Here is a 13,088-nt window from a genome sequence, read left to right on the forward strand (position 1 = left end):
TCTTTTATTTTATGGTTAATAATATTAATGAATAGATAATTGAAGTGGGTCTTTTAAACAGACGATACTAATTACTACGTATTTTGCAATGACTCAAACCTAGTACATTTTATTAATATAATAAATAATCTTGATAACAAACTTAAACAAATTAAGGCTTATTTAGTTGAAAATATTAAAAACGGAAGGTTCTAAAAATAAAGCAAAACTCACACAAAGAGTTTAATTTCCAGCGGCGTCTACACAATTGAATGGAAATGGCTTGACAATATTTTTCCAACACATTGTTACGGGTAATGGAAGTGACGTATAACGCTCACCTCAAAAGCTTTGCGAGGAATTTAATTATGCCCCCTGTAATCCAGCCTGAGTTTCACCATTGTCTGTATGCTTCGCACCTTTTGCGTTAGGGTAAAAACGTACTAGCAGTTTATATATCGTTTTAAAAATGTTATCTAATATAATTATTAGTTACAGCGTACAAGCGTGTGCGTTCGATTCCCACGAGGAAATGAAATATTTAATATTTTCACTTTCTCGTTCTGGTAAAGCACAGCGTTGATATCTGCCACTCCATACGTAACGCTTCAGGAATTACGCGGAAATTTGTGTAACAGAAATGCCTTAATGAAAATGAATTGTCTCCCAAGATCCTTTTGTTGTGTTGAGACAGACTGCTAACAGTTTAAAGACAAACGTCTTATAAGAAACAAAAATGTAATAATAATTGTCAAAATAAATTTTAAAATTTACGCTTTTGAGTAAAATACGTACGTATGTTAAATTAAATTTTTATTTCCTCAAATATATCCTGTGAAACGTGCCTAAACAACGGCAATATTTTACGTATATTTTAATGCCTTTTTATTCCTTGTGGCGGAGTGCTCGGTCGCGTCCGAGTATTGATTGATTATATGTTAACATTCTTTCCAACAATACTTTTCACAACTTACCAAATAAAAAGCCTTAGAAATATAATTACGTGGGAGTCTTTAAGAAAATATATGTAAAAAGAAAATTTTAGCGAAATCGTAGCTTAGAATATGCCTCAATGAGTACAATGATTATTGAATTGAGCTTGAAGGTATTTTTTTCTTTTTAATATACGCGTATTTTATTTACAATATAAGCGTATTTCCGATATGGTAAACAATATTAGAGCTTATTCTGCGATAGAAATTGTGGGCGGCAAATAAAAATATAAATGTTTTTTTGTTAATGTAATGAATTTTTACACCTAAAATTAAACACAAGCTTTTCTCGCGGTTCATAGTTGAAAATATCATAAATAACAGAGAACTATACTGATATTTTACAAGATGATATGATTTACTGATATTAAATAGAAATTATTATAATTTTAAATTTGATAATACTTAACTTACTATTATCTGATAAGAGGTATATTGAAAGCTATTAAGCACGTTCGAGGAGTTCTAAATGTGTCCCTATAAATCATTGTTGAATTTGTATTAATAGAGTATAAATATTCTAAATTTCTCACGAATTTTAATTTCCTGTATAACGGATCCTCAGCCCCAGGAGCAATTTATTATAAGTATTGACTTAACAGCCAAGTTACAAATAATAATATGATTTTTTTTATAAACCATTGTCGTAAAAGTCCCCGACTGAAGAATCTTAGTTTAAAATCTTATTTGACCAGCAAGTATAACTGTAATATATACAAAATATTTCTTAGTCTGATTTAAGGCAAAGAGAAACAAAAACCGAGGAACACACGGTTTTCACACTCCGTTCCCATTCAGACACTTTGGTTCTTCACTTTTCTGGAGGAATTCTCTGTTGAGTCGCGGAACTCAACGCCAACTCAGCTAAATGGTAATATTTACGTTATTATTAAGACAAAAACATCGAAAGTGCATTCAATGTACGTACTAACATTGACAGATAGTCGAATAGTTATTAATTTTCAGCCGCTTTTGATAACAGCAAACATTTTTGTAATCCTTACTTTCTATTTTGGACTATTACATAGTTAAGTGGTAAAGCAAAACCACTGACTTTGACTTGCCAAAGCATGACAAAATAATTATTGATTTCCCTCAGCGGGCATCGAACCCACAACCGCGTTTACTATCAGGCCAAGTTGCGAAAAAAAAAACTCTGTACATATCATTAATATTAACTTAATGCCACACTCTACTTCTTACATTACCCCATACAATATTACGTTCAGGCAATAAAAACGTTACTTCGCTAATAAGATAGGAGCTTTCTGTAATCACAAAAGAAAAATCCATTTACGTAACACATTGTTATTCTGAGTACGTCTTTATGGAATGCGATCGTATTTGACTCGTCCTTGATCTATTATTCACATAATAGACTGAAATATTTATGCTTTCTAAGGCTTTGTTAAACTGTTATACGTATCATATAAACATATAAAGGATGCCCTTATAATGCATATAATAAGGAACCTGCATGATGCAAAAATACCTTTTTTCAATTAAACATTTGTACACCAGCGTCTCATTGAAAATGATTCAATGATTGTTTAATGAGTGTTCAATGAATGAGTTATTTTCATTTCCTCGCAGTGGAAGAAAGAGAAAGCGCAGCATCAATGTCCACTCCTCAGAAAATGAAGAATTCATGTATTAGACAGCGCATGGAGAAACTATTAATACTAGGATAATATAACAAAAAAAGATAAAAAAATATATCATTTAAAACGCGCGGAGCGCGTGCCAAGTTTCTGGGTTTCAGAACTGGCGAGCAGCACCGTGTGTTATTTTACACGAACCATTTGAAGCCACTTTTTACCTATTCCTAACTCAAAAACTATTCCACCTAAAGCTGTCATATTTGGCTCAAATATTTAGACCCCCTACCTGTATACGTGCATAAAATTTCATAAACACAGCTCAAACAGTTATTTAGATAATGACGTCCAAAAATCGTAAATTTTTAGGGGGGTGACTGACCTATAGACCTTAATGTTAACCAAGTTCCAGATGATCTAGAATGGTGAAATTTAGCATCCGGTTAAGTAATTGGGTGTATGTCAAGGGAAAAATCCGAAACTAGTATTTTTTTAAATATTTTCTTATAATCTTTCAATAAATAGATTCAATTAGGAACATTTACTTATAGCACCTGTAATGAAAGCATAGCAATCAAAGTTAATGATAACTGGATTTTTAGGCATAGCGCCTGCCAACAAAATAAGAGCAATGCATTATTTATATATATTTGCTTTTATTTATGTCACACGTTAGTAAATATTTTATTTGTTTTGTAGACTAACTTCACTATTACTTACGTAAGTCATCTCAAACAACACGATGCTTTCAAGTATATTTTAAGATAAGATATGTCTCCATTTGTGGCTGAAAATGACTCTAATTTATGTCCTGAGAAAGCCTGTCATCATGTGGACTTCAAGGGCTTCACGTAAAAATATAAAAATATAATAAATGGATTAACATCCTTCATTATTATTTATTACTAGCGGACGCGCGCAGCTTCGCTTGCCTATTTAAGGGTGAATTCTAATAACCCATAAAACATGTGTTCAATGAAATATTTTTAAGTCTAAATTTCAAATTTTATAATAATCGGTGGCGTTGTAAAAAATTTTCTATATAAACTTTCAACCCCTTATTTGCACCCTTAGGGGGTGAATTCTAGAAAACCATACAACATATGTTTAATTATATACGTTTAAGAGTCTGAATTTCAAATTTTATGAATATTTATGAATATTTGCACCCCTAAAGGTTCTCTCTAGGGGGGGAATAATAAGAGGGGAGAATTCTAGAAAACGATGAAACACGTGTTCAATTAAATACCTTTAAAAATCTAAATTTCAAATTTTATAAAAATCGGTGCCGATTTAAATTTTTTTCCATAAAAACTTTGAACCGCTATTTCATCTCTTTAAGGTTAAAATTTTTCGAAATCCCTTCTTAGTGGATGTCCAGATTACGAAAGTAAACTTTTGTCCAAATTTAACGTTTCTACCATCAGCGGTTACTTCTGTGCGTGCGTCTTATCTCAGTCAGTGAGGACAAGTCCTTTTATATATATACTAGTGGACCCGGACGCGGCTACGCCTGCTTCAACTATAAGAATATTTATTAAATATATTCATGAAATTATTTTCAATTCTCAATAGAATTAGTAAAAAAATATAAGCTTAAATAATCAAAAAGAATAATAAGTAGATACACATTATTAGAAAAAAATATCTGAGTTATTGAAATGAACCAACAAAAGGATTAAAAGTAACTAAAGGATAGGTAATCTTAATATTAGAAAAAGTACCTAAAGTTATTTGTGCGTGCGTACATAGATATCGACTCGACGAAATAACTAAACATTTCTCTCTATTAAGAAGGATAATTTTAGCGGGCTATATCAAATAAAATAAGAAGAGAATCAAAGTGTATTTTAAATTAATTATAAACAACAAAAGTTCGAAAATGTATGAAATTATTTATTTATATATAATTAGTTCGAAATTTATAAAACCGTCAACGTCATCTGCCCGTTCGCGTCGGTCATACTGTGTCGCCCGTAGGCTAGGTCATTTGGAATCAGTGACATCTCCTTAATTATTTATTAGAATGTTATACAGTAAACTATAATTTCAATCTAGATGAAATGTTAAAAGTGACTATTATATTTATTTTCATAAGGATGAATATCAAAACGTCGCGGTAGCGGTCACGTAGCAACGACGGTTGTTATTAACATGGCAGAATAAATTGCATGTCAAATTAGAATGTACTTTAAAATATATTAGTATATATGTGTAATGTAATGTTATATAGCCTATAGCACTTCTGAAGAATGCAGCTTTCATACAAAACAAAAACAATGAAAATCGGACCAGTAGATCCAGAGATCTTAGCGTTCAAACAAACAAACAAACAAACAAACAAACAAACAAACAAACTCTTCCGCTTTATTATATTAGTATAGATAGATAATTTAAACATTTTAGTACTTATTATACTAAGAGCATTTGCATAGTCGATTAACGTATTTGATATTAAATACCTGAAGAACTTTTATTAAATTAGTGAATCACTTTTACATTTTTAAATATAAATTATTATAAAAAAGATACATTTAAAAATATAAAAAAACCACTCTTCCGAGGGCGGGACAAGGGTCCAAGCCATCGGTGGCTAGGGCTCCAGAGAGAGGAACCTCCGCACAATACGTGCCGTCTCAAGTAATACTGCCTTCTGTATCCGGTTCTTGATCCAACAGTTAAGCGATAGCCTCTTAAGGTGTTGGTCGAGGCTTTTCGCTATTAAACCGTTAACCGAAACTACTATCGGCACAATGATAACAAATAACAAATTATTATTACAATATTTAAGTACTAAGTCCTATAAGGGTTCTGTTTTATTGATTTCGAGGTACAGAATCCTAAAACAGAAAAAAATACACTAAAAAATAAATATAAATAAAAGCTTTTAAAAAGTAATTATATTGATAGAAATATATATAAAATTTAATAATAATATACTATCTGTAAGGTCAGTCGTGGCACAGGGGCATAAAGTGTGACTGTAAAACCTAACTGGTTACTGGTTACTAGTTACTGAGTGTTTTAACACTAGGTTCTCTCTGTCTACTCTTCTGTGTGCGGGATACAGAGTGAAGCTGATTTGATTTTTATTTTGAAACATTGTCAGCCTACCAGCTATCTTAACAGAAGTAATTATAAAGTAATTATTAACAGTAAAAATTTAAGTAATTGTTAATAAAAAAATAAGAGAAAAAAAGAGAAAATTAAAAATTACTTAAACAAAATAATAAAAAAAACCAAAATGTGGTGTCGTGGGACACCAGTTAGGAACGAAGTTCGACGAACGACGAGTCCTTCGGCTAATGTAGAATCGACACAAATTGCAAAAAAAGTCGTGCTCAATTTTATGTAGGTTTTCTTGATTTTTCTCTTAAATTTTGCTGATTTGTTTTTATTTAAGTACAAGAAAGTATTTAGAAAATTCAGTATATTAGGAAATAATAAATTACTTAAAATAAAAAAACATCGTAATTCAAATTATCAACTAAAAACAGAAAGAGGGAGAAAGAGAAAGGTATTATACATTACTCGTCTGTGTATGCGACTGTCGCGCCTGCGCACGTCTCATTTAACGGTTTTATTCCACGCATTTTTCTTACGGTTTTACTATCACATTTTTTTCAGTTCGTTCACGCAGCGAAATCCCTATCTCTTCCAAGCCTGCCGTAAGGACTTCGTTCCAATAAATAAATCCGCTTTACGGTGTATCCCACACATAGCGGGGTAGACAGAGGGAACCTAGTGTTAAGACACTCAGTTCCCCTCTTTCCATCGAACTCTGGAGGCATTGCGTGTTGAGTTATTCCAACAAAATAATAAAATTAGAAAAAAATAATAATAAATTTATCAGATTTCTAAACGCAGCATACATTAATTACTTTATAATCTGACAACTGTCATTTAATCAACAAAATAAAAACTATAGTCGAGATTCATAGATAAATATAATCTAAATTCATATATAATTAAATATCATCTTAAGAGTAATAAAACATAATATTATTGACTATAATAAAAAAAGTAAATACCTAATTATATTAGATACATTTTATTGTACGAAGGCGCTCATATTTTAATGGTTTTTTTGGCCTAGGTTTCATGATTTTACTGGTTTTAGGAACACTTGTGAAAACGGCAGAGAACGAAGTTAACCTTGGGATCATATCAATTCAGATTGGTACCGTCAGCACTTAATAAACTTATTGTTTATATTTTTTCCAAGACATGTTGAACAATGAGTCGTTCAATAGAATTGCTTGTGGGTGAAACAAGAACCTTACACCGAATTGTTCCAATGCCTCCCGATGGGAGCTGTCTCTTCCATGCTTTTGCATATTCTTTGTTTGAGCGTATTGATATACAACAAACTAATAAATTGCGCGAGACTATAGTAGAGTACGTATGTCGTAACTGGAATGATTTAAGTATCTACACTAGCGCTCGAAACGGGAATCCTTACTCTTCTAAAGAAGACATGCTTTGCTTAACTACGTACGGAGCTACTTCCGAAATAAAGGCTGCAGTAGATTTGTACAATATTAAGATAGAAGTGTATTATCACAATGGTGTCCTACTTGGTTTATTCGGCGAAGAGAAATGTCCTATGAAGCGCTTACTCTAAACTATGTTTTAAAAAGAGCAACTCTTGAGTTTCTTGCTATAGTAGCTTCCTATAGGAAAAGTACTTGTAATGGCCAAATTGAATAAAGAATATTTTGATTTTGATAACATTATGAACCTTCCTACTTATAATTTCTGTACAAAAAGTAATGATATCCCATCAAAAACATAAATGTAAAAAGAAAGCCAAGTTCTGTAATAACGTATGCTTTCAGCGATAAAAGAAGTGAGATGTAAATGTATGCCAAGTTCAATGGTCAGTCCTGAAATTTATTTTTAACAATATAAAATATTTTATAACAACTGAAAATGCCCATTCTTCTTACAACTTGGAGACTTCATTTATGTGTAATATCTGACTTGGCTAGTTTTCAAATTAATTTACATCGATATTAATGAATGTATTCAAATTCTATTCTATTCTATTAAGATTCTATTGTAAATTCATTACAGAACTTGGCTTTCTTTTTACATTTATGTTTTTGATGGGATAAACAATATTTAATGATAGGGTCTACGACCCCAACTTCGAACTAACAACATATTCTTGAGATTTCTAAGTAAGTCTTCCAATTTTTTCTTTGTATTATATATTTTAAAATTAACATACTCTTCAATAAAATGCTCATCATAATATTGGGAAAGGAATTTTGTCATTCTTTTCTTTATATTTACTATTTCGTCAATAGATTGGTAGCACCAGTCAATACTTTCTAGTAATTTGTTCATGTTAATATTCCTTGTTTTTAAGTAAAAATCTATAGTAGGCAAACGACTCTCTGCATCGTTTATACCATTTAAAATATCAGCTTCAATGATATCCCAATGTTTTAGAAATAGATTGAGCTCGTTGCCATCAAAATAACAGTGTGTAGTATCAAAATTCAAATCCATGTTGTTCAATTCGCTACAATGTAAATTTGCAGCTAAGTTGTCCTTTAAGTAGTTATCAAAGAAATCAATTAATTCAAAGTAGTTGGTATTATCGACGCCCTTCTTAAATTGCCTAATTAGAAGCAAATTTAAGTATAGGCTTGGTAAAGATACAGGTAAAAGTTCACAAGGTGGATCCATATGACTGTATCGTGACCAGCCAGTGAGAATTACTCCTTTAAAATTATAAACTTCAGCATCACCCCCAAATTTATAATCGAGAATTAGATTCATCCAACTCAAGTTATTCATAAAACGTTTTGTCATATCAGGGTATGTAGCTCTAGGACCATCTGCCCCTTTAAAGGCTGACGCTATCCAAATATTTTTGACTGTTTTGTGGTACTTCATCATGCTTATATGAGATACTTTTATATTCGGCGTATAGTCCCAATATACTAGATCGATGTCAGGATGTTGGATTCGGTCCCAATGATTCATTGGAATGGTTCTAAACATGTCATCCCAAACTAGAACTGTAGTGCCAGGGCTAATATTTTTTACGGTATTTGTTATCATATGTATGTGTTTCAGATATATATCCCTGAAATATAAAATATTTAATTATTATTTTTTAATTTAATTTTAGTTATATGAGTACTATCGACGTTCTTAATTAACTGATTTAAATAACCCTGCTTAGTTTTATTAGAATCAAACTTTTCTAATATTTTAAAAAAATTTAATAATCAATTTTTTTTTTAAGAAATAAAAGATACTTACATATTTTTAGCTTTTCTTAATAAGCAATTTTTACATTGATTTATGTGGTAAACTTCGTCGCAGCCGATATGTATGTATTTCAATGGTGCCACTTCTCGATGAAATGTGATCACCTAAAAATATTCAATATTATTTAAAGTGATCTACTGTTGAAGCCGCCTTGGCGCAGGAGCACCAGGGTGTAACTGTAACGCGACGATTGAGGGTTCGATCCCTATTCGAGGAAATGAATTATTATTATTTATCACAATTTTCATTTGTGTTGTTGTCACCAAGGCACCGTTGATGGATAATATGTAATTAATAATAACATAACATATTTATGAAATTTAAAAAATCTTTAATGTTTTTCTTCACTACTACAAAAAAAGTTATTAATGCTTATAATAATTAAGTAAAATTATTAATTTTATGTGCAGGTCAGTAATTGTATTATTAATAATTCTCACGTACTCTTTTCTAGTAGATAATGAAAAATCGTTAACCTTCTGTCCGTACTCTGTATGAGGCATCTTGAAATATTCATAAAGGGAATATCTTTACTTGAATTTTGTTACTTAGAATACCTTTACTTATTCAACAGGGGGAAAATGACAGCCATCATTGAATTAATTATTTGTTATAAAATTATCGTGAAGTGGAATGTTCTGTCTGCTTCAAATTGATTTTGATATTAGATTTTATACACTGTGTACTGGTGGCTGTGTTTAGGGATATATCTCAGGGAGCCTTGGACTGATTTTGAGTTTTTGTATATAGGTTCTTTAATTTTATTTCTAGCATAATTTTCTTCTGTTTTTCCTTAAATGTTTTCTAAAGAAGGCACGGGTCTATTCTTACGGCTATGGACATACTCGTACATCTATATACAGTGCCATAGCTCTGGAGTCTCAAATAAACAGAAAAAATAATTAGTATCTACTAATAGTTGAGGATTATTAATATAGCAAAAAAGAAGAAAAAATATTTTGAATTTAAACATAAATATCAGATTTAATATACAAATAATTTTCAATCAAAACATTCCCAACTGTGTTAACTTTTGGATATGAGGCGCTAAAACCAAAGCATAATTTTATAATATTTTAAAGTTCTTAAGTTGTTGTTGGTGTGAGTTTAAATTATGTTACGTTTAAATATTTATAAGCAATTTTAATATGGGAAAAGTTTGTTAAGTATCTTGTAAAACTTTAGTATACGAGAAGATTTGTTAAGTATACGAGAAGATGTATTTGGATAGTTTTATTGAATAGTTTAGTTACTATTACGGTGATTTAGATGATATTTATATTAAGATAAAAATTTACTTCATTGCTTAGAATGTCTGTTATAAGTTTCGGCAGTGGGTTCAATTTTCTTGAGTAAGTAGTAGTAGAGAAAGGATTTCCACTACCCAACAATTTCTACAGTTTATTAACCAAATCGTTGCTTACCTGTTCCAGCATTTCTTTTACGAGCATTTGACTCCCAGGCTTACTCGGGCAGAGCGAGTCGGGATACATTGGTATTTCTCTCAAATGCTGAAACTCCGCGAGCTTCAAGGCATATTCCATGTGCCCGAATGTTTGAACCAGTGGAATGATGTCGAAACCAATGCGAGCGGCCAGCGAAAGGAACTCCTGTAACTGATCATGATGAATAAGTGAAAAATATGATAAACAGCTTTTCTTTTCTATTATTTTCTTCTTGATTTTTTTTTTCAAAACATTAACCCATGGCACGAAAGCTTCGGTTTGAAAATCCAATTGGCACTTGATTGGTTTTTTTCAATTGGCTTAAGACTGTTAGACGGACTATCTAATTAAAGAAAAATCAGAGAAAAATCAGAGCGACTACTATCTACTTTGAGTTGTGTGGCAATCAGATTTTCATATCCTCAGTATTAAATAAAATTTTAAGGCAAAATAGAAAAAAAATGTAATTTTCATACTCGTATATACAAAATACCTAGTAAACTTTAATATTAATATATGGAATATTACTATATTATAGACAGGTTGATCGATTGCTACCAGCGATACCGCTCGCTTCCACACACTATTATTACGATTAAAATATTTAATAATATATGAAGCAATGTTAGAACCAGAGTGCCTGTAAACGTGAAGAGTTTCTCGTTTCCTCGAATGGGAATCGAACATGGGTTCGATAATGTGTGTAATAAAATGTTTATTATTTCCATTTCTTCGCTATAGTAACGTCTGTCGCTGTCTCTAGATGAAAAAAAAATATAAAATTGTTTATACGCACCTTGTTTTCTTCATAGCAGTTTTTTGCGCTTACATTGACTAATCTACCACTAAACGGAAACATATCTTCATACTCTACCAAGAGTCCCGTCACACCCAAATCTTGTAATTTTGGGAGCAGCGTCTTAAGATAATTTAGTTTAGGCGGAGATCCTTTCAAGTCCAAATGCAAAACAACGTTTTCTAGTTGAACTGACTTCAAATTACGCTTATCGCTTAGATTTTTCTCCGTCTTACTCGTGGTTATATTGCGAAATATATTAAATGATGAAATTATGTATAAAATTATAACAAATAGTGTCATGATTAAACATTTTGTTTTTATTGAGAACTTTGTGGACGATAGACGCATTTTTATATTTGGCCTAGGGATATAGAACTTCACTTTACATCACTTTTCTTTTTAAAAAGCTAAATCAAAATTAATTTAAATTTTATTTGAAACATTAAAATCAGTTTTTTTTTTATAGGAATGCGAATTCTTTTAAAATTAATGTTTTTTTCATCTAACGCCTACTATATGGGTCAGTACAGTTTCAGAGACACACTGAACGTATGTCCATTCGCCTTTGCGTTTGTCAGGCTTCTAATGATTTTTCATTATGTAAAGTAACAAGATATTATTGTATGGATATTCTTTTAGAAGAAGAATTTCATATTACATTTTATTCAAGCCACTACAATCAAAAAGAACCTAGTGACAAACATAACGTTCTCCACTTTTGGCCCGAAATTGAGATTGTGTGTTGATTGGAGGAACTCAACACCACTCATTTCCTCGACACCAGAGCGAAGATATGAAAAATTAATCGTACCAGCAACCTGTCGCGATAACAGCCATACTTTGTGCCTCTACGCTACGACCGACTTCAACTTTGTTTTGTTTAAACATTTCATTATTTTTTTTATAATATAATTCCCTAAGAGCTCTTTCATTGTTCAATTACAATTAAATTAACACGGGAGCTGTGTATAACTAATTTTAAATAGGCTCATTAGGCTGTATTTACATGAAAAAAACTTTCCTTTTCCTCGATTACGGTTAAGGAAATTCAAAATATATTAACTTTCTACGCATTACATTGGTTTCTTAACATATTTAGGAGTTAATTCCGTTTTTTTCCCTTGACCTAAATATGGAATGTAGGTCGAAATTAAAAAGAACTTTAAATTATAACTAGGAATGTCGATGAAATACTACTTAGATACACTTATACAAGAAACTAAAAGGACTTCTTAGTTCTTGAGTTAACAATTTTAATTTTTAAAAATGTTGAAAAATAATTGTAAAATGTAAATAATTATTAAAGTAACAACATTAGACGCAGTATTTTACAATATAATTTCGTTGTATCCGTTCACAATGAGATAGTAGATTTTCATTTTGGTCGGTGGAAACCCACATCGCCTTTTGTTTTAGCTGCTCAGATAAATAGTATATACAAATATATATAAACTAGTGGACACCGCGTGCCTTCGCATATAATTTAAATTTATTTAGGGAAAATTTATTGATTATTTTACTATGGTTATATCCCTATGTTATACATTTAATGAATCTTAATTGAAATGGTTTGGGTTTTTATTTGATTTTGGTTGTAAAAAAAAAATATATTTCAAAAATATTTAGTTCTTTCGTTTCTACCTACTTACCACCTACCTAGGCCGTAGATTTCCGCTCAATTTCTAATTTGTGTAGTAAGTGTGTGTGGATAAAACCACAGTGTGATATTTTTGTATTAGAGGGTAGACTTATGAATAATTTTGAAATAATCTATATATATAAAAGGACTTGTCCTCACTGACTGAGGTAAGACGCACGCACAGCCTTAACCGCTGTGCGTAGAAACGTGGAATTTGGACAGATGTTTACTTTCGTAATCTGGACATCCACTAAGAAGGGATTTTGAAAAATTTTAACCTTAAAGGCGTGAAATAGGGGTTGAAAGTTTGTATGGAAAAAAATTTAAATCGGCATCGATTTTTATAAA

At 31.1% G+C, this 13,088-nt stretch overlaps 1 protein-coding gene across 2 annotated transcripts; it reads right to left on the minus strand.

The window, feature by feature from the left end:
- Positions 1–7,682: 7,682 nt before the first annotated feature.
- On the minus strand, positions 7,683–11,697 carry LOC146528348 (hexosaminidase D-like). 2 transcript variants are annotated; one of them, XM_085202628.1, is made up of 4 exons: positions 11,099–11,697; positions 10,282–10,467; positions 8,849–8,961; positions 7,683–8,669 (listed from the first exon to the last, which is right to left on the minus strand). In XM_085202628.1, exons 1-4 carry the CDS (start codon positions 11,447–11,449, stop codon positions 7,694–7,696), a joined length of 1,626 nt encoding a protein of 541 aa, XP_085058754.1. In that variant the 5' UTR covers positions 11,450–11,697; the 3' UTR covers positions 7,683–7,693. The 2 variants fall into 2 exon arrangements, with proteins under 2 accessions (XP_085058754.1, XP_085058753.1); XM_085202627.1 differs by having other exon boundaries at positions 10,282–10,473; positions 11,099–11,696.
- Positions 11,698–13,088: the final 1,391 nt, after the last annotated feature.

This window comes from Heliconius melpomene, chromosome 19 (assembly GCF_056956725.1).
Source record: "Heliconius melpomene rosina isolate 202511_hmr_F chromosome 19, ASM5695672v1, whole genome shotgun sequence".
Classification (NCBI taxonomy): Eukaryota; Metazoa; Arthropoda; class Insecta; order Lepidoptera; family Nymphalidae; genus Heliconius; species Heliconius melpomene.